The sequence below is a fragment of the Rattus norvegicus genome, chromosome 9 (assembly GCF_021556685.1).
Source record: "Rattus norvegicus strain SHRSP/BbbUtx chromosome 9, alternate assembly SHRSP_T2T, whole genome shotgun sequence".
Classification (NCBI taxonomy): Eukaryota; Metazoa; Chordata; class Mammalia; order Rodentia; family Muridae; genus Rattus; species Rattus norvegicus.
Window position 1 is genome coordinate 13,543,664 of NC_141542.1, and position 27,251 is coordinate 13,570,914.

At 40.9% G+C, this 27,251-nt stretch overlaps 1 protein-coding gene and 1 pseudogene across 12 annotated transcripts in view; one reads left to right on the top strand and one right to left on the bottom strand.

Moving 5' to 3' along the window:
* LOC148003332 (sulfotransferase 1C2A-like) overlaps nucleotides 1-16,888 on the bottom strand; it is a 31,240-nt gene extending 14,352 nt beyond the window's left edge. The window contains exons 1-6 of one of the 12 annotated variants that reach the window (XM_087568297.1): nucleotides 16,633-16,886; nucleotides 14,868-15,079; nucleotides 10,812-10,885; nucleotides 3,989-4,166; nucleotides 3,515-3,640; nucleotides 634-731 (exon numbers count right to left, since the gene is read on the bottom strand). In XM_087568297.1, coding sequence (XP_087424423.1) covers nucleotides 634-731; nucleotides 3,515-3,640; nucleotides 3,989-4,139 — 375 coding nt within the window. In that variant the 5' untranslated portion in view covers nucleotides 4,140-4,166; nucleotides 10,812-10,885; nucleotides 14,868-15,079; nucleotides 16,633-16,886. Of the gene's footprint in view, nucleotides 1-633; nucleotides 732-3,514; nucleotides 3,641-3,988; nucleotides 4,167-6,299; nucleotides 6,805-10,811; nucleotides 10,891-14,867; nucleotides 15,080-16,203; nucleotides 16,355-16,632 lie in introns of those variants that run through there. The other 11 variants (XM_087568299.1, XM_087568295.1, XM_087568303.1 and 8 more) reach the window with 11 other exon arrangements.
* A 9,228-nt stretch (nucleotides 16,889-26,116) lies between these two features.
* On the top strand, nucleotides 26,117-27,025 carry LOC148003333 (brain acid soluble protein 1-like; annotated as a pseudogene).
* Nucleotides 27,026-27,251: the final 226 nt, after the last annotated feature.

Genomic DNA, 27,251 nt, shown 5'->3' on the forward strand with positions numbered 1-27,251 from the left:
TATCTTTCTTTCACTATTTCCATTTAAAAAAGAAAAAGATTATTCTTAGAAAAGCCATTGACTCATCCTTGAATTTCAGCTCCACTCACTGCACGATTACTGTACCCTTGGCATACTCCTTGGTATACCTATGGTATACTCCTACCATGGTCCAACACCCTCAATGTGTCAGGAACACAATAGACAAGACACTGGGACACATGACATAATCCTAGAAAGAGTGAAAGCAGCCTGGAGGCTTCTGAGGCTCCATCCAAGCCTCCTCTGCAGCTCCACTGGGATTTACCCTTTGAACATCAGTCCTTTGCACTTGATCTGCTCAGTCTTCTTTGTGCTCCACTCCATAAGCCCTCCTATAGCCTACAGCCTATGGTTCCCGTTCCCCACTCCCAGTCTGCTTCACTGAAGAACACATGATCCCCAGTACCTCAGTCTGCCCTCGGCCTTCACATCACATTTGAAAGCCTCTGGGGAACCACTCTACTAAATCTAGCATGGTGTTTGACTTTACTGCACAGTATGAGGTCTCAGAGGTACAGCGTACTGCTAAGGAAGCTATACTCACTCAGGCTGTGAAGGCCTGAGGCTCTGGGCTCCCTGCTCCAGTCCCGATAGGAACTGCTACTGTCTTACCTTACAGTTGTTTGTCCAGAAAGACGGTGGCAGCAGCTGAGGGGGAAGATGGGTCCTTAGTATCCTTGGAGCTGGCATCGCATTGGCTTTGTCCACACCTGTAACACAATTCAGGAGATGATTGCACAGTATGCTCAGCACATGAGAATATCCACTCCAGGTGCTGCTCAGGGAATCCAGCATCCACACAGGGATTCTCGTATTTTTGCCTTGGGGATTGGGGGTGGTGGAAGAAGGATTATTGGTTTTGCTTTCGTGTTTGTAGGCTTACATAGCTTAAGACCTGGATGCTCCCTTCGAGTGAATTTACTGTCAGTTTGTAGAAAATGGGATGGAGGCTTCGATAAGTATGTGTTATTAAGAAAATCCAAACAGGACTGTTCCTCAGCACACACACACACCACAGGCACAGCCTGTACTTTCTATAAAGGAAATAGCGACCCAGCACTAGGAACGTATATGTCCTTGTCTAAAATCTATAGACTAAGAGATTCACTTGGTTCTCAAATTATAGGAGGAAGAAAGACTCTATTCTTCCTTCTTTAAGAAAATTTAGATGCCCAAACTACCAGACCCAAGGAGAACAGAAAGCCACTAATGACAACACATCCCACACCTGTGTAGCATGTTCAACTTCAATAGATGTGTCCCACACACATCACTGGAGTTGTACATTCCTACCTTGAGATTATTCCTCCTCCTCCTCCTCCTCCTCCTCCTCCTCCTCCTCCTCCTCCTCCTCCTTCTCTTCCTTCTCCCCTTTCCTCCTCCTCCTCCCCCTTCCTCCTCCTCCTCCTCCTTTTCGTTCTCTATAGGAATTAGTCAGCCTGAGTTCATGAAACCCCCCAATTCCTCTGAGACCTATAAGAATGGACTTCCCATATTTTACCATGTTGCTTGGATTCTCATCAGTGCTCTTTCATGCTGCTATCTGTATGACCATGGGGTTAACAATTCTCCTAACAAGACTTACATCTCTAAGGAAACTCCTCTTAGTGTCCCTCTCAACACCCAAACCTGAAGTCTCTTATTGGAACCTCAAGGAATTCACTTTATCATTTTGAGGATAATGACCTTGAAGCCAAGAATAACCAAATTTGTCCTATTGAGCCAGAGCTGATAAGAAACAGTGAGCAGACTCTTTTCACCTCCCTTCCAGCCATATCAAAAACTTCTCTCTGGTTATGTGCAGTGATGTTTCTTCTATTACATCCTTTCTGATACATGATTTGTAATTTCTGCACTTCTATTTACAAACCTTGTAGGGACTTTCTCTGTGAATCATTGAGTTAAAATGGGGTAAGATGAAATAAAGATATTGCAGACTGTCCCTAAGGTCTTTCCTTTAATCTAGCAATCAGGCTATTCAAATAATGGCAGTGGAGAAGTTAGAGAATTAGTCCTGCATTGCTTCAAAGATTGCATGAAATCATTCTGTTAGGTGGCACATTTGAATCTGGACTGTGATCCACAGAAAATGGTAAAGATTCTCTTATATGAATAATCTGAAAACCTGTCAAACAAGGAGCAGAGATACTTTTAAAAACCTAGAATTGTGACTGATAATAAGTGGCATTTAACTATAAACATACAGCGGGAGGGCATGCTGTAAACTTGCGTTCCACCTTACTTCTATGATATGAGGTCTGGAAGGTGACAAGGTATAATGCTTACTTTCCATTGTCAACTTGACTGGACTATGAACTGTATCTCTGGGTGTGTATATCCATAATACGGTTTCCAGAAAGGTTCACCCACAGATTGGCAGCCCAATGGGAAATTAAACTAAATAGAAAAAGGTGAGCAAAACATTAGCATCTGTCTGTGCTCCTAACTATAGACTCAATGTGATGAGCTTCATGACAGATTTATAATGTGTCCTGAAATTTGAGCTTAAAAGTCCTAAAATGCTGTAAGCAAAGCTTCACAGACAATTCTGGGGAAATTTTGGAAGAGCACAGTGCCAAAAAAAGAGTAGAGTGTGGAGGCCCACTCATGAGGTCGCAGAACTGCTCTATGGAGAGATGGGCTGGAGGTTATTATATTATATTTTGGTGAAGAGTCTGGCCACACACTGCTCTTGAACTAAGAATTTGATAAAGTTGATTTCACAACAATAAGGGATTATGTTTAGCAAGGAAATCTCAAGACTAGAAACTATGTATGAAAAGAAAAATGTTCAGTTAAAGTTACGTGAAAAATAGCTTTTCAATTGAACAAAGTAATTGCCTCCTCGTGTGTGTGTGTGTGTGTGTGTGCATATGTATGTATGTACATGTGTATGTGTGTGTATTTATATGCATGCATATGTGTGTGCATGTGTGTATGTGTGTGTATGTGTGCACATGTTTATATGTGTATGTGTGTATATGTGTGTGCATGCATGTGTTTGTGTTTCTGTTTGTGTGTATGTGTGTGTGTGCGTGTGTGTGTGTGTTTTGAATCATAAGACACTGTCCAGAAACCACTTGGTTATGAAAGTAAAGTACTGAAAGCAGATGGCTGTGAGCTGCTGATGAGTAGATTTCTGTTCCTTCCTCTATTCTGCAGTTACACATGACCAGAGCAAAGGTATAATGAGAACATTAGGCAGAATTTTGCCTTCATATGCATCTATCTTCCTTGCTGATTCACATTTGGTAGAAATACAGAAAAGAAATGGATCTGGAAAGGGTGGCATATACATTTAACCCAACACTCAGGAGGCAGAAGCAGGAGAATCTCAGTGAGTTCAAAGTCGGACTAATATACAGCATGATGCTGTTCCAAATGGCAAATAGGGGGAGGGAGAGAGACAGGATAGGAAAGAAAAAGAGAAGATGAAGGGACAAGGACAGAGATTAGACAGAAGAGGAACATATATGGAATCAGGGTCTCTTACCTGAAGCCTGGGGTGGCCGAGCCCACTCAATAAAAGGGTGTCGGTGTTGAATGATGGTTCTCTGGCACTTCTCTACATCCCCATTCTGCTCAATCATGTTGACAATTTCTTGAATCCATGTTGTCCCTGGGAAGACCATAAAGATTGAGTTAGAAGATTATTCTTCAAATATACTAATGAAGGGGTGTGGATGCAGATGTTGGCTTTACCTTCTGTTCTAACCAGGATCTTGTTAGCTATAGAAGAAATACTTTGGATCTCTGGGAAAGGTAAAAAAGTAGAGACAAATCTCACCTCTTCCCAAGAAAAATGAATGGTACAGACTAAGCTTCAAGATCCCAGGGATAAGACATGTGAAGTAGCACCCATTGTGGGACAAAAAGAGCCAGCTTCTAACTGTAGGTAGTTCTAACTTAGGTGAGGAGTTCAGATAGCTCAGAGGATGAGGCTGGGGCTACTACTCTACCAGGTTACCTGATTTAGGGTAAGTACAGATGAGGAGGTCATCTGGCTTTGCCTTGAAGGTCTGAATCTGACTCCAGTTGTTGACAGTTGGATCCATCAGTGGGATCCCTGCGACCTCTTTCAGTTTTGTCTGTCTGCTCAATTCTGGGGCCAGGGCCATGATGTCTCAGGGAAGAAGGTTTAGTTCCTGTGAGAAAAGATCAAAATGGAATTCTTTTTTCTTTCTCTATTTTTTTTTTATTAACTTGAGTATTATTTACAGTTCCAGTCTTATTCCCTTTCCTGGTTTACGGGCCAACATAAGGGATTATGTTTAGCAAGGAAACTCCCCCTCCCCTTCTTTATGGGTGTTCCCCTCCCCATCCTCCCCCCATTGCCGCCCTCCCCCCAACAATCTAGTTCACTGGGGTTCAATCTTAGCAGGACCCAGGGCTTCCCCTTACACTGGTGATCTTACTAGGATATTCAGTGCTACCTATGAGGTCAGAGTCCAGGGTCAGTCCATATATAAAGTTTAGGTAGTGGCTTAGTCCCTAGAAGCTCTGGTTGCTTGGCATTGTTGTTCATATGGGGTCTCGAGCCCCTTCAGGCTCTTCCAGTTCTTTCTCTGATTCCTTCAACGGGGGTTCTGTTCTCAGTTCAGTGGTTTGCTGCTGGCATTCGCCTCTGTATTTGCTGTATTCTGGCTGTGTCTCTCAGGAGAGATCTACATCCGGCTACTCCAGCTTGCTTCTTCTGACCATTTGCTTGGCAAGTTGTTTTGAGCCTTTCACTCTGAGGTGGTGTCTGTGTTTTTCTCGGAGGTGTGTTTCCTGTAGGCAGCAGAATGTAGGGTCCTCGTTGCGTATCCAGTTTGTTAATCTATGTCTTTTTATTGGGGAGTTGAGGCCATTGATGTTGAGAGATATTAAGGAATAGTGATTATTGCTTCCTGTTACATTCATATTTGGATGTGAGGTTATGTTGTTGTGCTTTTCTTCTCTTTGTTTTGTTGCCAAGACGATTAGTTTCTTGCTTCTTCTAGGGTGTAGCTTGCCTCCTTATGTTGGGCTTTACCATTTATTACCCTTTATAGTGCTGGATTTGTATAAAGATATTGTTTAAATTTGGTTTTGTCATGGAATATCTTGCTTTCTCCATCTATGTTAATTGAGAGTTTTGCAGGATACAGTAACCTGGGCTGGCATTTGTGTTCTCTTAGGGTCTGTATGACATCTGTTCAGGATCTTCTGGCTTTCATAGTTTCTGGAGAAAAGTCTGGTGTGATTCTGATAGGTCTGCCTTTATATGTTACTTGACCTTTTCCCCTTACTGCTTTTAATATTCTTTCTTTATTTTGTGTGTTTGGTGTTTTGACTATTATGTGACGGGAGGTGTTTCTTTTCTGGTCCAATCTATTTGGAGTTCTGTAGGCTTCTTTTACGCCTATGGGTATCTCTTTTTTTAGGTTAGGGAAGATTTCTTCTATGATTTTGTTGAAGATATTTACTGTTCCTTTGAGCTGGGAGTCTTCACTCTCTTCTATACCTATTATCCTTAGATTTTATCTTCTCATTCAGTCCTGGATTCCCTGTATGTTTTGGACCAGTAGCTTTTTCTGCTTTACATTATCTTTGACAGTTGAGTCGATGATTTCTATGGAATCTTCTGCTCCTGAGATTCTCTCTTCTATCTCTTTTATTCTGTTGGTGAAGCTTGTATCTACGGCTCCTTGTCTCTTCTTTTGGTTTTCTATATCTGGGGATGTTTCTATGTGTTCTTTCTTGTTTGCTTCTATTTCCATTTTTAATTCCTTCAACTGTTTGATTGTGTTTTCCTGGAATTCTTTCAGGGATTTTTGTGATTCCTCTCTTTAGGCTTCTACTTGTTTATTTATGTTTTCCTGTGTTTCTCTAAGGGAGTTCTTCACGTCTTTCTTGAAGTCCTCCAGCATCATGATCAAATATGATTTTGAAACTAGATCTTGCTTTTCTGGTGTGTTTGCATATTCCGTGTTTGTTTTGGTGGGAGAATTGGGCTCTGATGATGACATGTATTCTTCGTTTCTGTTGCTTGGATTCCTGCGCTTGCCTCTCGCCATCAGATTATCTCTAGTGTTACTTTGTTCTGCTATTTCTGACAGTGGCTAGACTGTCCTATAAACCTGTGTATCAGGAGTGCTGTAGACCTGTTTTCCTTTTTTTCTTTCAGCCAGTTATGGGAACAGAGTGTTCTGATTTCGGACGTGTAGTTTTTCCTATCTACAGGTCTTCAGCTATTCCTGTGCCCTCTGTCTTGAGTCCACCAGGCACGTCGCTTGGAGCAGGAAGGTTTGTCTTACCTGTGGTCCTGAGGCTCAAGTTTGCTAATGGGGTGTTGCTTATGAGCTCCCCGGGGGGACAGCAACCAGGATTATCTGCACAGCCCTTTCCGGGAGCTTCCATGCACCAGGGTTCCAGATGGCGTTTGTTTTTTCCTCTGTTATCAGTAATGTGAGCAGAGTGTAGTCTCCTCAGGTTTCCCACGCGTGTCTGCCTTTCTGAAGATTTAGCTCTCCCTCCCATGAGATTTGGGTGCGGAGAACTGTTTATCTGGTCGGTCCCTTCAGGTTCTGGTGGTGTCTCAGGGGCAGGGGACCTGCTGCTCCTGTGCGCTTATTTCCAGGAACCCAGAGGCCGTATACAGTTTTCTCTGGTGCCAGGGATATGGGCAGGTGTGCGCACTGTTGGTGGTCTCTTCCGCTCTGCAGTCTCAGGAATGCCCACCTGTCCAGGCGGTGAGCTCTCGCTCCCATGGGGTTTGGGAGCAGTGAGCTGGTGGGGGCCCAGAATGGAATTCTTAAAGTACTGTGATAAAGCATATACAACATGAAAATGACTCTTAAGTATCATAAGTGGATGGCTCAGTGGCATTAATAATATTCCTGCTGTTCTATGTCTACCATCACCTTCCATCTCCTGAAAACATTTTACTTTTCTAGATGGAAGCTAGGAGCCCACTACTGCTAAATCTCAGTGCCAGGCTACCACTATTTTCCTTTTTATCTCCTTAAACTCTAGATGCTTTAGAGTAAGTTCATTTTGTCTTCTTGTGAATAGCTATTTTATTTAGTTGAATATTCTTAAGGATCGGCTGTATTGTGGCATGCCATCAGATTTTCTTCCCAATTAATGCTAACTTTTATTGCATGCCTGCTTGTAGTGTGGTTTGTTTATCCATTTCCTTGTCCACGGGAACTTGGAGTGCCTCCTTTCAACTATTGTACTATAAACAATGCACAATACCTAAGCTTCTACATTCATATTTTTGGGTTCATGACTCAATGCAGATATGCAAAATAGTATGTTCTCATTTTTGAGAAATTGTCATAGAACTTTCCTACAGTGGCTGTATCATTTAAGAAGTCTACCAGTAGTATATAGTACTCTCTAATCACTGACATGTATCTCCCTTAAATCTCCATCCCAATAGATTTGTTTTGCTTTTCCTTCATGACTAATAATGAATATCTTCTCATGTACTTACAGTCTACTTTATGTCTTTTTTTCAGAGAGAGACACATTGTTCCACTGTTTGTGGTTGGTTGCTATACCTAGAAACTTACAAATATATGAATAGGAGGGATGAATGATCTTCTAATACTCAAGAGTAAGTGGCTATTGTAGTTTCAAAGCACATCTACCACTGCTGCTCAGAGGCATAGCAAGGTAATGTTCAGTGACTGCTACAGTAGTGAGTACCACTATTATATTTATTATAAGCAACTCGTTTTTAGTTGTTATATAATTTTAAGCCTAGAACATTAGAGGGAAAGAATATTTATGGAAAGTGTAACAGTGAATAATTGTTAGTAATTGTGTAAAGAAAACTACAGTGAATGAGAGAAACAAAAACTGTCCAGGCTGGCCAGACCAAATATCAGGATGACAGGTTCCCAGAGAAAGTTGAGTTCTCTGGAATGGATGCAGTGCTTTTAGAAAATGAAGACCCGGTTTTACTTGAAAACATTTCCAATATAAGCAGCAGCTATAGTTGTAGTATAGCAGAGAGGGTGTACTTCCCATAAAACTCTGAGATGTGATATAGTGAGCTTCAGCAGAGGAAGATAGAGTATTGCCATCTCCCCTTCCTTTCTTTTCTTTTAAGGTAAGAGTAGATAGGATCTCTACATATCCCAGGATTGCCCATAGCTCCCTCTGTAGCCTTGAATGTACAATCCTCCTGCTCCAGTCTCCTTGGTTCTGAAGTGGCAAGTGTAAGCTCACTCACTTAGTTTGGAGCACTGACATTTCTAACATACCTTCCATGTTAGGTCCTTCCCTTTTAATTCACATCACAGGTTTAGCATAAGTAATAATCATTCCTCTAAATATAAGAAGGCTTACAAGATTCTAAATCAATGGTTTGATAAAGACCTCAGCTAGTATCTGTCTACTAATCTCATAAAACTTCTTTAAAAATTGCTTCTAAGTTACAAGTGTGCGTGAAATTTAAGATGTTCATGCAATAAGTCCATATTCACAAAGAAAACTAATACAGAAATTGTTATTACTTAATGTATTTTTGTCCTTTTCTTTTTTTTTTCTTTGAGCCTGTAGAAATAGAGTTTTAAAAAGGTTACTCATTGTCAGAGTCAGGATGTGCAGTGCCGGACGTGCCTGAGGGAGAGCCAGAGATAGGACTTGCCAAACCAGCTACCAGTTCCAAGGACACTGATCATCCGTAGCCACCCCCTCCCCTTCCTTCACTCCCCAGAAGTGAGTCATCTCCCTGAGTGAGATGAGCCACCCTACCCGAGCTGCTGAGCTGCTAGATAGCATGTACTCCTTGCTGTTGTAATTTCGAGCCGAAAGTAAGTGTGCACCATTTGAAATGACCAATCATGTGTAACCACGCAAATGTCCCTAACCTCCCCTATATAAACCCCCGAGTTTGGAAGCTCGGGGTCGATTCCTCTGTCTCCTGTGTGAGATACGTATCGACCCAGGATCCCGCTAATAGGGATCTCGTTAATAAAAGCTACCTCTTGCTGTTACATCAAGACTGGCTACTCGTGATTCCTGGTGGCACCCCACCCCATGATTGGAGCGAGAGACGAGGCTCCCCGTTCAGGGGTACGCTCTTTCAAGCCAATTGTTAAGATATAATTGCCCACCTAAACATACAAATCCCAGTACCATCCATCCCTTAGGAACATTAGTAACAACCTGTAAATACACAGAGCGAGATCTTTACATCAGTGTCCATTGTCCTGCCAGCGAGTCTCTCTCTCTCGCTCTCTTCTCCTTTCTGTTCCAGTCTCCTACTCTTCCTTCAAACTTCTCTCCCACCCATCCTTCCTTCTCCTCCAATGACAGGCCTCCTTCTATCCTGTACCTACCCCTCACCTGTATTTTACAAATTCAATGGGGAGAAGTTTCTAGTGAAGTCACCTGATTCCTGAGTACTTGACTAGGCAGCTGTCCTTGGGGCAGTGGAGTTAGCATCAAAATACAGATAACTCCAGGGCAAACCAGAACATTTCCCCCTTTTTGTCCAGTTAAAAAGCCTTTTCACTTATATATAAATTGAGTACAATTATTACCATTCTAAAATTTATAAAGCATATGATATACTCAACACCCAGTCCATCACTTTTTTAGTTAAACAGAACATTTAGTTATCCATTCCAGCTTAAGAAAGGCTTAAAATGTATATTATATCTTGGCTAGCTTGTATACTATCTGATAACTATCCAATAAAATATGTATTTTCAGAGTTAAACAGCCTGATAGGCTATGAGACTGTAATCAGTCTTCAACCCTGCCAGAAATCTTTGAATGACCAAATATCTATTAAGATAGGAAGCCTAACATGGCTTCCAGAACTACGAGGTTGTAAAGACAAATCTCCACTAGCACATTCCCCTATTAGCAACATGTGAGTGCAAGTCTGCAAGTCTACAGTGTCCTTTTCAAATATAAATTTTGGTATTCAGTATAACAGTTCCCAAACACATTCTCATTTTGAACTCCAGTAGAACTTTGGTGGTGGATATGGGAGTCCTCAAAGTATATTGATGATGCAGTTCCCTCTACCAGCTCATAGACAAAAGGGAATAGATTTCAAGGCCTTTAGAAGCTGAGAGTAAATTGGAGGCAACAGCCTCAGTCCTTCACCTGCACAACAGAACAGAAGGCTGATGTTCAGCAGATGAACTGAGGTGGGATGTTTTCCCCAAGCCTCTTGGTGTGCAGACCTTCATTTCACCTAGCTGCTGTAATCTGCTCAAACTTCTGACCAAAAACAGTTAAAACAATCAGTAGGGTATGATGGCAAGCAATATGAGGGAAGCTAGCAGAAAGAGTGTGACTTTGAGGCCAGTCTAGGTTACAGTAATACTGTTTCAAAGCACTAAACCTGTGAGTCTGGAATGCCATGCAACCAAGGGAGCCATCCAGAGCAAGAGTAAGGTTGATGTGTCGAAGCCTTGAAAATCTCATCCTGATACCAGCAGGAGTAGGACTGTTTTCCTCCTTGCTCTGGGTGTGCATTCCCTGTGCACATAAACCCTATGATCCCCATTTTTGCCACCCTTGAGGTAGTCATGCAAAATTACAGATTATCCTTCCTCTTTCCCTGTAAGGATATGTTCAGGAATCAAATAGTCCTCCACAGGTAAATGAACATTCCAAACATATGAACACCAGCCAGTAATATACCCTCAGTATGAAAACTCCTACCTACTCACCGAGGTATATATAGCCCTTAATAAGCCCAATAAGAGAGAGCTATTTCACTGAAAACCATCACTAAAGAAGGCTATTTATCCCTTTGCATTCACTCCAACTGACACCCTGTGAAATCCACCTACCAGAATAAACTTTGTTCTTTTCAGTCCTGCTCAGTGCACAATGGTACCTGGATACCTCAAGGGCAGAAGCAGACCTACACTGGCACAAAAAAAATAAGAATAAAGGAAAAAGTTTGAGTTAATTAATTCATCCTTTGTTTTCCTATACAAAATTGCAAGTATGCTTCTGCCTCTGCCTCTGCCTCTGCCTCTGCCTCTGCCTCTGCCTCTGCCTCTGCCTCTGCCTCTGCCTCTGCCTCTGCCTCTGCCTCTGCCTCTGCCTCTGCCTCTGACTCTGCCTCTGACTCTGCCTCTGCCACTGCCTCTGCCTCTGCCTCTGCCTCTGCCTCTGCCTCTGCCTCTGCCTCTGCCTCTGCCTCTGCCTCTGCCTCCAAAATGCTGCGATTCCAGATACGTACTACCACATCTTGTTGCATCATTTTAAACTGCTCAATTTGTGAGCAAGTGCAAACTATTTGCATAAACTAATATTGCAAAAGCATTGGTGGATATGATGGACTGAACTGTGTGCCTCCACATTCACATGTTGAGCTCTAATCTTCTTACTTTAAAATGTGTCAGTTTGAGACAGGGCCCTGAAGATGTCATTAAGTTGAGATGAGGCTCCAATTCTATCATACTAGGGTTCTTCTTAGAAGAGATTTAGACATACAGAGAAATACCAAGGGATGTACACAGGGAACAACATGTGTGGACATAGTAAAAGAAGGCCCCCTGCAAACAGAGGAAAAGGCCTTGAGAAACCATACTGACAGACACCTTGATCTGGGACTTTTTTGTAGGAATTTTTTTTAAAACTGAGCAGAATAGCATGATCAGTTAAAGCTCAGAGACCTGCTGTTTCATTGAACATTGGAAAATAAAGAAAATTATTCATTTGTCTTAGTGTTTCTTTGTTACTTGACTAAACAAGTAACTGAATTTAAATAAGTTTAAAATTATGACCTGGAGGTAAGGACTGAACATCTTCAGTTGACAGAGACCAGCTCATTAATAGAGTCTGTGTGGTATAAAGGTAGATTTGAGGGCTGAGTGAGGCCATGGAAGTATGTACAGTGAGTCAGGTGGGGGCTGATGTGTAGTTCTGTAGTAAAGGTTTGCCCAGTGTGCACCATGCCCAGCTTGACAATGTTGGGGAGGAATAGAGGTTTCTGAATGCCTTATCTTACAGTGATACAAAAGCCACAGACACCCAGCTGAAATCAGATTCTCAAGTTTGAATGTGTTCCCAGAATTGGAGTTGATGTGTGCACAAACCTCACTTCTGCTGCTGAGCAGAAGCAGAGATCACAGGGGAAGAACTGAAAGCAGCTTCCTGTGCTACTGAGCACCAGTGCCTCGCAGACTGGGTACATCAAATACTGAGAATGACACTTTCTACTTCTGATAACCTCATAGAAGGTCAAGGAGCACACAGGTAGAAATACACCTGCCATCTGACAGCCCACAGCATGCAGGCTAGAAGAGAAAAAGAGTGCTTCCTTGGGCTTCTACTTATAGGTGGTCTCAGCTGTGGTCACTGCTATTTTTAGAGTAAGGCAGATAGACACACAGACTTTCCCAGGCAGGCTCCTTTTCGTCCTCTGAGGCCAGGTCCCTGTGGCCTCCTTTGTGAAACAATCTCTAGTCTTTTCCATAGAGTTAACCTTTCATCTTGTTTTCTGAGACAGGTCCTCACACTGTCCTCCAGACACGATTTGAAATCATAACTGTCCTCCACCCTCAGCTGCAAGAGGATCTAAATTTACATGAGAACTTCCCAGATCTTATGCCACAGTGCTATGGTTACTTGCTTATATAAGTAACTTCCCTAAGCAGGAGACCTGGTCCAGTTTTTTTTATAGGCCTAGCTTGAATGGTGTCCACAGACTTAACGAAAGAAGGTCCAGTGTGGTGAAGAAATAGTCATAGCCAGAGCAGTGTAGATGGCTGACAGGAGGGGAGTCTTTGTGAGGGAAAAGTACAGTATGCACAAAGAGATGGTATTGTGGAAAGGTGTCTGCATGAATTTCTAAGTTGAACACAGCCAATGTTAGCTTCAGATTTTTTTTTATTATTATTTTTCTTAGGTTTCTTAAGACTTAGGATCTTTCTGACTTGAGTTACACCACTTACACATTAGCACCTGTATGTCTGAGAACTAAGAACATACACCAACAAGTTATGCCAAATGTTTCAGATAAGCTGTGTTCTTACCTTCAAACTCTAGTTTTCACCAGTCTAAAAGCTGGACTGCCCAGTGTTCGGTAAGTACAAAGGTACACTTAGAGGAAGGAAGAAAGTATTTCTGGTATAGGGCAAGCACAGATGCTCAAATTCTACTATGCCAAATATACCCAAACTTTAGCAATCAATCTCAAACAATCTGTAATCAACGAGATCAGCTAGAGCTTTAATCAACAGAGTCACGACTACAAGAAACAAACTTTGGCATCTGGCCAATGAGGAAGTAAGTCTCACTGTTTAGGGATCACTGTTCTATAAATCTCCACTACCTTAAGTACTTTCAGACTCAAGGCTGTTTAGAGAAATGCACAGAGGCAAACACACTGCTCCTCCCTCTCTAAGACCACCTGCTTCCCCACTATGTGCAGGCCCTGGCTTTGTTGCAGAGTCCCCATGCTACGTGGTCTTCTTCCTCTCCAGTCTGATAGAGTTTAAAGTGGGAAAAACAAGAGTATTGCCATGCTTATGTTCAAAAAGAAAAATAACTCAAAAGCTGACACATTCAGCCTTTTGCTCAAAGCACCCTGTGCCTAGATGAGTGCAGCCCTTATAAAGTTACTCAAACCTGGCACATGAGGCTTACATCCATGACCTCATTTACCTTTTAAGACTCGTGATGCTAAGGTGTGCCAAACTAAAAAATTATTAACCACCAGGATTCACAAAGTAAACTAATTCCCAATCTCCCCTTAACTGTGATTAAAAAGAAGCTTAAAACATGAGTGAGTTTAAAAAGATATTTCAGAACACGAGTCTAAAGAATCTTTGTTTTTCTTCTACCACAAGAGCTAGTCTTAGTTACTTGGGTCCTGTTCTGTTGGCAAGTAAAAAGACTTGGGTTCAGTAATGGAGAAACTAAAATACTGGCTGCATGGCCTCAGGTATCCAGTGGAACCTTCTTAGAGATTTCTTTTCTATATCTATAAAATGTGAGTCATGCTAACTACCTCCAATCAGTACTGTTAGATTAAAAACATGGAACCAGGGCTCTGAGGTTAGAGTGGGTGGGTAAGAGAGGGAGCATGCTCATAGAAGCAGGGGGAGGAGGTATGGGAGAGAGGGAAAGGGGATAACCTTTGGAATGTAAATATATAAAATATCCAAGAAAAATAAAATTTAAAAAGAAATAAAGAGAGAGAGAAAGACAGACCCAGCACAGACTAAGTAGTTACAAATGCTGGCTTTTTCCCTTTCTTTCCAGAATATATTCATTGATGCACACATATGAAGAATGACAGAACAAAAGTTTAGACGAAGAAACTATGTATATATTTATTTATACTCACATCATCCCATGATATATATATATATATATATATATATATATATATATATATATATATATATATATATTTGCATGAAGAAGGCAAATTAAATTCCTTGATGTTGTTCTTGGCAACCTCAGATCAAACTGAGCTTACTAGATCTCTTCTGGCAACTTCCAAACTTGCTTTAGCCATGAAATTAAAGCTTAACTCATCTTTTGATACTGTAATTCCTCCATGGCTGATATGTCTTCTACCACCTCCTTTCTAAAGAGGTTTTGTTTGTTGACTCGCAAGTCACAATTGCCCTGTAGCAGAAGACCCTGTGTCCTAGTATCTGTGTGGAGATATCCTACGTTGCATGCTACTATTTTCACACTCAAAGTGTCACTCTAGACTCTTTATCCCATATAAGAGTGATATTGCTAATTGAACAGCTATGTATTGAGGGTGAATGCAAAAGAGATAAATCAATAGGTTCTAATAACCTGGCATATGTATTTAGTGAGCATTGATTACAACTGATTCCTTCATGGTCACAGTGATGAACTAAAGTGACACTCACCCCTCCAACAGCTCTATTTGCTTCCTCTACCACACAACAAACTGTGGGCCACCAACCAGACGCCAATAAATGAGAAAACAGAAATGGTATACAGCTTGCCACAGTTGAAACAGGCAGCTAGAAGCCAGGGGAAAAGATGGTAAAAGTCCTCAAATATTCAGTCACTCCTGACAGCCCATTGTTCGAGTAAAGGAGCCTCTAGAAAAGAAAATCTGTAAATATTTATAACCATAAATGCACTAAACACAAATTCATAAAACAAATACTGTCTATTAGATCTAAATCCACAGATTAACCACCACAATGACATTTGATGACTTTAGTATCCCATTGTCAAAAACTGAGAGGTTGTCCAGACACAAACTAAACAGAGAAACATTGGAACTGAATGAAATCAAAACGCAAAAGGACAAAATATATCTTATAGCACATCTACCTAAACATTAAAATTATACTTTCTCCTCAACGAGACAAAGAAATCTCTCTAATATTCACCGTATATTAGAACAAAAAGCAACTTTCAACAAACACAGGAAAATTGAAATAACTTCCTGCATTCTATCTGAACACAATGAAATATTACAGCTTTGAATGCTTAATGAAAATCTAATTGAGAGATCAAAAAATCAATAACTTCATCATACATCCAAAAGCCTTGAACAAACCAAACCCCAAACCAGTAGATGAAAAGAGGTCAAAAGTTAATGAAATGGAAGTAAAAAAAAGTTTACAAAGAATCCATTAAATTAAAAGTTTCATCTGAAAATATTTTGGCAAACTCTATGTTAATCTAAGCAAAGTAAAAAGAACTCACATGTAGAAAGCCCTGAATGAAAGCCTAAGTGCATGTGTGTTTTTACAGACCCAAATAATAAAATGAGAAATGAAAAAGGAAATATTATAACATATAAATGAAATTAAGAAAAGTATAAGAACATATTTTAAGTCTCTTTTCCACTAATCTAAAATACCTGAAAGAAACAGATGAATTTTTAGAAACACTTGACATATCAAAATTAAACCAATAAAAAACAAATGAGCTAAAGAGATCCATAACTTAGTAATGAGACTGGAGAAATAATAAAAATAAAACATGTCCCAAATAACCAGTGCCAAAGATCAGATGGACTCACTGCAGAATTTTAGCACAAGTTCAGAGAAGAACTATCCAATTGCTCACAAAATAGAAAAAGAGTGTATGAGCCAGCAGATATAGAGGACAGCTATAAAATGCTGACTTCTGGAAATGACACAGCTGGTGCAAGAATCAAGTAACTCAGAGCAGATGTGGTTACCGGTATAACACCTGTACAAGATCATCAAGCCAGTTAATTACCCTGTAGTAGATAGTCCTGTGTCTTGGTGTCTCTGCATACACTGCATGCAACTATTTCACACTTGAAATGGCTTACAAGAATTGGTAAATCCAATCACAGGACCCATGCCCTCTTCTGGCTTCTGTGGACACAGGTAAAGCACTCAAACATAAAAGAAAATTACTCTAAACAACTTCTTTTAAAGAAAAATAACATTTTTCTTGTTAGCCAACATCATTTGAAATTTGCCCTTGTCAATTGAAGAGCCAACAATCCTATTCATCTTTCAAAATGTGTAATCTATTTTCTTACATTTTTGGTTGTTAGCCTAGCCTTTAATGGCTGAGCCATCTCTTCAGCCTAACAGCATATTTTCTATTCAGTGTTTAATGGCATTTCATTTAAAGGACTAAGTAAAGTCGGTGCTATATGCTATCTTTATTACTTACAGTTAGTGTTTAAGCACAAGCAGTATGTGTCTGTAAGGATACTAAGCAGAACAGATGCACGTCTTGCTTTTCTAACAGTCTCTTCCAAAGGTCCTCCTTCAGATTAGTGAATTCCCTGATCCAAGGTTAACTGGCAGCACAGGAATCCACACACTTTGACCCCATCCTGGAGGCACCAGAACATCTTGGCATGAATGCTGTGGCTTTCTTCAGGAAATCACCCCTCAGTGTTGCCATATTGTATTATGATTAATAAGTTTACTTTTGATAGTATTGGCCACATATATGTTTGAAATCAGGGTTGGACTTTTGTCCTCTAGAGGAAAGAGCATGCAGGCTGAATTAATTCTCAATGTGGGAGGAAAGTGACAGAAACATTCTTCTTGAGGGCCTCTGTTCAAGGGAGGGAGAACAGTGCACTACACTTATGTCTTTTCAGACTTTAGGGGGCTATTGGTGATGTCTAGTAGCTTCTGGCAACATGTTCTAGTTAGAAAGCCAAAAGGTTCTATGAACAGGTAATAGGAGGCTTTGAATTCTATAAAAAGATGGAAAGAAATACTGATATTGTTCTAGTAATTAGTGATGATGGCCATTTATTCATTAAATATTGGTTGATTACTAGGAACTGTATCAGACATGGAGGAGTGTGCAAAGAAAGAAGTGTTAAAAATCTTAAGATTTTTAAAACTTGACACTGCATGTGTTGTTACCGCTCTCAAAATCTTAAGAGAAATGGCCCAAAACTCCTGGGTTGAGTATATAGTCCTATCTCCTGCTTCTGTAAAAGACAGTGGAATTCTGGAGACAGGTAAGATAAAAGAATGTGCAATAGGACAATGTGCTCCCTTGGTTCTGTCCATTCAGATGCACTTACTGGCTGGTAAACATGGTTATCCTGAAAACCTTCAGTGGTGGCACCCTCTACATAGCAGGGTCTTAGTTTGATTTCTCTTCCTATTACAAAATAGCCTAGACTAGGTAATTTATCATGAAATGAAGAATAGAGAACCTTGTGACCTCTGAGGCAGAGGTATCACACAGTGAAGAGCAGGAAACATTCTAGTTCTTGCTTTATGTATTCTCACCCAATCCTATTTACTTTTCAAGGACCCTTCTAAATAGCATTCATGCATGAATGTGGGATGATTGTTTCTAGCACATGGTTTTTGTGGTACACTTTAAACTTAACATTAAAGACCAGATGTATATATTGGGCAGCATCATATGATAAATATGTTATGATTTACTGATCGATCATATGGTAACTTTGCAAGTATGCAGTTGTCTATTTACTGTGAAATCAGTTACAACACACTAAGTAGATAGGCATGACTGTATTCAAATGTTGATTTCTCTGCTCCCGTAACTTCTTGTAATCCAGACATGGCATTGTAATGCTTATTCCAATATCTCCTGTCTCGCTGATATATACTTATTTCTCCCCATTTATTCTCTGATTTGTCAATGAAAACTGATCAGCCAATGACTGAGCTGGGGAGAGAACAGAGGTGGACTTCCGATTCCAGTGAGTGGAGAGGAGTAAAGAAAGGGGTCAAAGAAAAGTCAACACAAAGAGAGAGTCCGAGTGATACCTGGAAAAGTGCCCAGAGCAGAGAGAGCCAAATCAATACTAAAATGCAAGTATCTTGGGAATCTTCCCTGAGAGGTAGTCAGATTAGCTTAGAGGGTTAGATAGACTAATAACTACTCAGATATTGTTCTGTAAAGCTTATCAAATAAATCTTATAGTCTCTGTCTCATGTACTTGGAAGATAACCAAGATAAACAAGAAACTGTTAATTATAAAATTGCACTAACAAGATGAGATGTCAGATGTTATTTCAATTTTCCTATGTTCATGAAGACTTACTTTTTCTCCTAATACTGTGTTTAGTTTTGGATAAAATGTCATTAACTGCCAAAATAAAATTTAGTGTTTAATGATTGGGTAAAACATTGTAAGAGTCCCATTAGCTCCATTCAATGTATGATGTAATTAACTCCAGAGTTTTTCTGTTTAGCTTTTGTCAGGGTGGCCTGCTTATTGGTTAGAAGTAGGTCCTGAAGTCACTATGCCTGTGTGATGCTCGACATATAATTTTGGATAGAGTAGTGTTTGTAGTATGAAAGGGGGTGCCCTTACATTTGGTACAGAAATGTTTAAAACTGTAACATCCTGTTGGTAGTTTTTTCCTTTAATGAGTATTTAGCTTCCTCCCTTATATCTTCTAATTAGTTTTTGTTGGAAGTATATTTGTCAGATATCAAATAGTTAGCCTGCTTGCTTCTTGTCCTCATTCCCTTGAGTACATTTCTCTATTCTTTAACTGTAAGATGGTAACTGTCCTTGATGGAGAAGTGTGCTTCTTCCAGGGAGCAGGATCCTGCTTTTCAATCCAATCTCTTATTCTGTATCTTTTTATTAAGAAATTAAAAATATTAACAGTTATTATTGAGTATTTATGAATTCCTGTTGTTTTTGTGTTCCTGACTCACTTTTTAATCATCTTTTGCCTACCTATTTTGGGATTATTTACTCATTGTGCCTTCTTTTGGTCTATAACTAGTGCCGTGTGTAGAAATGAATTGGTGGACAGAAATTGTTGATATTTGTCCTTACTGTGAAATATTTTTTCTTTAATCTTTCATTATGTTTGATAGTTTTACTAGGTAGTCTGGGCTGACATCTGATTTTCTTAGAGCATGCAGACTATCTATCCAGGTCATTCTGACTTTCTGCATGTCTGCACAAAAACTCTTGGAAAGATTTCATATTAATAAGCAAATGATACACATGAACACTTTAGAAAAACAAGCAGAAGCAATACCCCAAAAGTACAGACAGGAAGAAATAGTCAAACACAGAGATCAAACTAATAAGATAGAAATAAACAAAAAAAGCAATACACTAAAACTCAGTGAAATTAAGAACTATTTCATTTAAAAAATCAACAGTCCTGACAGACTTTTAGACAAATTAGCCAGAAAAGAAAGAGAATCAAAATTAGGAAAATTAGAGATGTGAAAGAGAGCCATTACAACAGACACTGAGGAAATTCAGAGAATCATAAAGATATAGTTTAAAAATCTTTATTACACTAAACTGGAAAACATAAAAAAATGCGTGAATTTCTTTTTTTTTTCATTTCATGTATATATATATTTTCATCTTTATTAACTTGGGTAATTTACAGTTCAACTGTTATTCCCTTTCCCGGTTTATGGGCCAACATCCCCCAACCCCTCCCCCCCCCTTCTTTATGGTTGTTCCCCTCCCCATCCTCCCCAATTACCGCAATCCCCCCTACCATCCAGTTCACTGGAGGTTCAATCTTGGCAGGAACAGGAGCTTCCCCTTCCACTGGTGCTCTTACTAGGCTATTCATTTCTACCTATGAGGTTGGAGCCCAAGGTCAGTCCATGAATAGTCTTTGGGTAGTGACTTAGTCCCTGTAAGCTCTGGTTGGTTGGCATTGTTTTTCATATGGGGTCTCAAGCACCTTCAAGCTCTTTCAGTCCTTTCTACGATTCCTTCAACGGTGGTCCCGTTCTCAGTTCAGTGGTTTAAGATGGCATTTGCCTATGTATTTGGTGTATTCTGGCTGTCTCTCGGGAGAGATCTACATCCAGTTCCTGTCCGCCTACACTTCTTTGCTTCATCCATCTTATCTAGTTTCGGGGCTGTATATGTATAGGCCACATGTAGGGTAGGCTCTGAACGGATGTTCCTTCTGCGTCTGTTCTAAACTTTGCCTCTCTATTCCATGCCAAGGGTATTCTTGTTCCCCTTTTAAAGAAAGAGTGAAGAATTCTGATTTTGGTCATCCTTCTTGAGATTCATGTGTTCTGTGCATCTAGGGTAATTCGAGCATTTGGGCTAATATCCACTTATCAATGAGTGCATACCATGTGTGTTTTTCTGTTGGCGAGGATGTGGATAAAGAGGAACACTCCTCCATTGTTGGTGGGATTGCAGACTAGTACAACCATTCTGGAAATCAGTCTGGAGGTTCCTCAGAAAATTGGACATTGAACTGCCTGAGGATCCAGCTATACCTCTCTTGGGCATATATCCAAAAGATGCCCCAACATATAAAAAAGACACGTGCTCCACTATGTTCATAGCAGCCTTATTTATAATAGCCAGAAGTTGGAAAGAACCCAGATGCCCTTCAACAGAGGAATGGATACAGAAAATGGGGTTCTACTACACAATGGAATATTACCCAGCTATCAAAAACAATGACTTTATGAAATTCGTAGGCAAATGGTTGGAATTGGAAAATATCATCCTGAGTGAGCTAACCCAATCACAGAAAAACACACATGGTATGCACTCATTGATAAATGGCCCATACGTATACAGCCACCCAATTAGACAAGATGGAGGAAGCAAAGAAGTGCAGGCAGACAGGAGCCAGATGTAGATCTCTCCTGAGAGACACAGCCAGAATACAGCAAATACAGAGGCGAATGCCAGCAGCAAACCACTGAACTGAGAACAGGACCCCCGTTGAAGAAATCAGAGAAAGAACTGGAAAGCTTGAAAGCCCTGGGTCCTGCTAAGACTGAACCCCCAGTGAACTTGATTGTTCGGGGGAGGGTGGCAATTGGGGGAGGATGAGGGAGGGGGAGCGGCTAGCGGGATGTTGGCCCGTAAACCAGGAAGGGAATAACACTCGAAATGTAAATAAGAAATACTCAAGTTAATAAATAAATAAAAAAAAGTTGGAATCTGAATGTCTTCATCCCACCCACCCCTTATATTGTTTGACACCATGCAAAAGGTCAACAGAACAACACAGATAATGCACATTTTTATCTAGTAACAGTTCATGCTTATATATTATGGATTACAAATAATTTAACTTAACATTATCCTAAAATGCAAATATCCTTCACTCTTATATCTACATAAATTTCTTAGTAAATCACTACAACAGAAACAGATTTTTGGTCAGTCATGCGATTCCTAAGCACTTGGTTACCAGTATACTATGGAAAATTACCACTCTCCTTGTGTTAGCTGAGATCTTGGGATCTGGGGAGAGGTACCACCAGATTGTAGTTTTATTTGAAAGTACTACCTCAGGCAATTACAAGAAGTTGGGCAGGATTCTAGAAGGGTCAAGCTTCCTAGCCAATTTGGTGTGTGGTCTATTATCCTGAGGTGGTGTTGTTTCAGGGTTCCACCAGTGTGCCCAGGGCAGGGATGGCAGAAATGGCTGTTCAGGGTACTCGGAGTGGGTGTGGTCCTGTGAAAGGCATGGGGCTGCAGGCCTGAATATGACTGTGCCCTAAGCTGAGCAGTGAGTTGAGTAAAGTTGAGTTTCTAGACCTCTGACCACTTCTGACCGTGTGGAAGTCCCATGCTGCTGTCCAGTGTTGCTGAGCCTTGGATCCTTCTAGAAATTTTTCTCCAATTGCTGTGGAGCTTAGGAAGGTGTATACCTTGTTTGAACACACTCCAAGGCCTGATATGTGTTCCATAAAGCCTGAAACTGTAGACAGCGCTGGCAGGAACATTGATGAAGAAATCCCAGAGGGAGCCTTCACTCAGACAGACTGATGGACAAATACTAGGATTGTGGTAGAGTGTGATATGGCTTTTCTTTTAGAATTTATTGTTGATATATTCTACATGTGATGTTTTCAGCATGTTTGTTGTGTTGATGTATAGATAATTCTACCTGCTCCTGTCCATTAAGAAACCCAGCACCATCAGTAGCTACAGAAGGACAGTATACTCTTGCTTCTTCATTGTTCCTTCCCCTGTAAACCAATGATAAGCCCCTCAAGACACAACAATCCCTCTGGTACTGGAAAGCTTTGGTAAAGGATAAGAAGTCCAGGGAAATGTGCTTTATGGTTGTTTTGTTCCATTGACAGTTCCTATTGTGCAGTGTCTAAGCTGTCCTCCGGCTCATTATTAAGGTTAAGGTAATTTTGAACTCTCGATCCTTCTTCCTCTGCAACTTATGTCTTGACATGGCAGGCTTGCCCAAACCACATCTGGACAATGTGCTGATTTGTTTTATGCTTTGAATGTTTGTTTGTGACAGATACCTTTGTTGTTTCTGTTCTTTGTTGAATGTGGTATTTATGAAAGGCTGGCTTCAGAGACTGGAATAGAAAGGATACCATCAACTTCTATCCTCTGACAGGAATTAGAGAGCAGGACCTGTAGCTCAGTGGTAGAGTATTTGACACAGGATGTCCTAGGTTCAATCCCCAACTCTGCCAAAATGGAAAGGAGGATAGAGGACTATCACAGTTTCTTTTCTAAATGTTTAGAAGAATTTACCATTCATCCTTTATAGTATTCAAAGCCAGACATCTTATTACTCTGGAGGTAGAGGAAAGTGAATGTCCATGAGTTTTAGAGCATCCTGTTATAAGGGTGCACTTATAAGGGTAAACCGGCTCACAAGGTAAAGTGGCTTGACATGCACCTTCATGGTCTGAGTTCAATCCTCAGGAATTCACATGGTTGGAAGAGAGACCTGCTTCCCACAAATTATCCTCTGACCTCCACAGGCACATAGTAGCAAATGCAGTGTGGTGTGTGTGTATGTATATGTGTGTATGTGTGTGAGAGTGAGTGAGTGACTTTTTAAATAACAAAGTCAAGGAGGCTTACACTTGAAGAATGGCACCCAAGGTTGACATTTCTTGCTTTCACATTTATACACTTGTGAAAAATCTTCATAAACATTAATAGGCACCACTCCACATACATACATATGATGTATACAAGAAAGTAACATCTCAAAGCACTGCTTTACATCAGTACTGGAATTCAGGGCACTTGAGCACAGTGTAACATTTCAACAAAGTACAGCTATGCCTTTTTCCAGTTGACCATTAACATGAATTCCTGAGAATGTCTGTGACTGAAATCCACAGGTTAAATAAAAAGTCATGAGTTAATTCATTTCTCTAAGAGCAAAGAAACCCTTGCAAGAAATAACACAAAGAAACTGCAGGAAGTGACAGTTCAAACAGTGTAAATATTTATATATTTTTGGTTCCAGAGGGAAGTTCTATAGGAAACTTGGATATGTCAAATTATAAAGACACAATTTATAAGGGGTAATACGTAGCTAATGTTGTTAATTACAAAGAAGTCACATAAAAGATAGAAAAAAGACAAATAACCCAAGAGGAAAATGTGAATTCTTGTGGTCAAAGCCTTTACAGACATTGAATCTTTTAGTTACCTTTAAGGGAGGTCCTGCTGCTGAATGTCAGGCAGTGAGGGTTGGCAGAAGGGACTGGAAACAATCGCGAGTGTCTCGCTTCTATGATTTACAGGCTGTATAGTGTCAGGAAAAATTCATGGTCCCATACATATTATTTCTCTAAATCCTAGGTCTACAGATGTTTCCCAACATGCCAAGTCTCTAAGTGGGAAGAGATGGTGCTAACTCAGGAATTCATTAGTGTAAACCATGATCTATCTTTCTTGAAGTGTCGATGTCTAAATCCTGCCACCTTGCATTGTGCTTTGACCTGGAGCACCCTGTTGGTTGATAGGAAATGAACCATTAATGACTTGCTTGGTGCGTATTTGCATGTTTGCCTAGTTGGGGGTGTTAAGAGAATCATCATTTAGCAGAGATTTGGTTTTGTCACTAAGGCCCCAATGAACTTTTTTTTTTATGTTTAACTTATAGAACCTCATGAGTACAATTCCTAAGATACTTTCAGTATCATAGCACTCACATGTGTCTTTGTGTGTGTTTTTGTATGTGTGTGACTGCTATGTTTCTGTGTGTATGTTTTTGGTCTTTGCTATTTTGTGGACTCTTCTTTTTCGCACTTTTTATCCCCTTCTCTCTGGTTTCACCTCATAACATTAGATAAGGCAACAGGGTTATAGAGGGTAGAGAGATAGAGATGCCTGAATTTTTCTTTTGTTTCTTCTTTGATCACAACTACTTACAAATTATAAACAACCCCCATTAAGGACCAACAGTACCAACACCCTCTCCAGCCCTCACATGTATGTACCCTATGAAAAGTTCCTGGAAATTCAAATGTCATACAATCACATAAACCATCTGAAGTTGGTGAACCATACTTAAGCTAGAGCATGGTCAGCAGCCACAGAAGTCTGAAGTATCCCAGTATCCCTACACCTAATTTTAAGATGAAAGCTCATTCTTACAATATGTCTGGGTGTTTTCCCCCTAAAACACAAAATTTGCAAATTCTTAACAATGCCACCCTATTTGACTTTGGTACCAATCAGGAGCCCCACTGTTCCCTGACCAAAATGTATACACATGGCCACATCTAGGTAGAACATATGCTTTGCTCACAGATTTGAATTATGAGCAAACTAAATTGCAACCCACTCAACTTATGAGAGATACTTTGGCGATGACCACTTGGGAACTTTTTTTTATGGGTCCCCACATTTGCCTTGTTCTCTGTCCTTGTTATTTTTCTCTCAGTTCTGTGAGCAATTCTGTACCCGTACTAGTTTCTGTTGTACTGGAATAAGGTGATCCATGTTGTGCTTGCTACCATAGAAACAAATGAACACACACACACACAGACACACACACACACACACACACACACACACACACACACACACACACACTGAATCTTTAAACTGCATTTTAGTCAGACATCCAGCATTCTTCTCTCTGTGTAGTGAATGATTCACACATACACAAGGCTGTTGCATTGCTCTTGAGTCTCCATCTGTGTTACACCTAGGTTAAAGGTTAACTTAGAACAGTTAGCAGTGTAACCTGCTGGGCTACTTACAGTGTGCACATTCAGCTTCCTTTCTACTCGATGAAATACGGATGTGCCTCACTAACATAGAACCAAAAAGTGTCCCTCAGTATTCCCATCAGTGGTATTTATTATTAAAGAACTCTAATAATTAATCACTCACCTCCATGGACCTATATGACATATGTTAAAACTACACAAATGCAAAACTCAAAAGGGCATGGTTAAATACAATCTTAATAACCTTTGCAAGACAGTCAACATAGCACACATGTGTATTGTACACATCCACATCACTTTATAACACACACACACATGCACACACACCATACACACACACACACACACACACACACACACCCTCAAAGACTCAAAGAGAGAAAGAGATAGAGCAAATACTACCTTTTAAAAGTAGAATTACTTAAAACGATACATTATCCACGTAATATTCTAAAGTGATGGTACCATATTTCTGCTTGAGATATCATTTGAGGATTATTCAGTACCTACCACTGGAAGAAAAAAGGTCTGAAACTTTGATTCATTCTTCGCAGGTAGAGGTACTAAGGGCCCAGAACTAATTAAAGTCCATATACATATGCATTCTTTTCTGTTCATCTTTTGTTTGAAATGTGTGAGTGCCTGCCTGTATGTTTGTTTGTACACCTCCTGGAATTGGATTTATAGTTGTGATTTATCATGTAGGTGCCAGGAATTGAATGAACTTGTGTCCTTTGCAAGAGGAACACATGCTCTTAACCACTGAGTTATTTCTCTAGCAGTCACAGTCTTGAGAAATCATAAACACTTGCTATGAAATAGACTGAGTGACTTTCAAGCACATACTTTAAAAAAGTGAAGTGAACTCTTCTCATCGGCTCCTCTGAGGAGAGGAACTCCATGATGGGAGGCAAGCTGAGCAAGAAGGGTTACAATGTGAATGAGGAGAAGGCCAAGGACAAAGACAAGAAGGCTAAAGGCGCGGGCACCGAGGAGGAGGGGACCCCAAAGGAGAGAGAACCCCAGACGGCCGCCCACACCACTGAGGTCAAGGAGAGCGCAGAGAAGCCCAAGGACACTCCAGATGGGGAGGCATGGGCTGAGGAAAAGGAGGCCGACCAACAGGCGGCCGGTAAGGAGGAGGCGCCCAAGGCCCAGCCCGAGAAGAGCGAGGGCGCCACGGAGGAGCAGCCCGAGCCCCGGCCAGTGCCTGAGCAGGAGGCGGCCTGGCCCGGGCCCGCGATGGGCGGCGAGACCCCCAAGGCCGGCGAGGCGAGCGCCGAGCGCCGAGGGCACCCGCGCGCCGGATCTCGCACCCCAGGAGGGGGGCGAGGCCAAAAAGACTGAGGCTCCCGCCGCTGGCCGCGAGGGGAAAAGCGACGCGGCCCAGGCGGCTTCAGATTCTAAACCTAGCAGGGCGGAGCCCGCGCCCTGGTCCACAGAGACGCTCGCGGCCTCTGAGGCGCCCAGTTCCGCGGCCAAGGCCCCCCAGGCACCGGTCTCCAGCTCCGAACAAAGCATGGCCTTCAGAGGTCACTCGCAAAGGACCGGTCTCAAGCTCTCTCTGTCTCTGTATCCTATACTAACTTGTTTCAAATTGGAAGTGAGGCTATGTATTGCCCAAGGGATTAAAAAATAAAAAAAAAAGAAAAGAAAAGAAAAGAAAAAAAATAGGAGGATGTGTCCCATCCGGGGAGGGAGGGAGCGGGGAGCATCCAAATAGTATTTTTGTGGGGAAATATCTAATATACCTTCAGTCACCTTGACCAGTCAGTCCTGGATTTTACAGACCATTGTCTGAAAGTACATCATCTGTACCTGAACCGCTATCCCCTAGGCTCCATCCTTTAAAAACCCCAGCATCC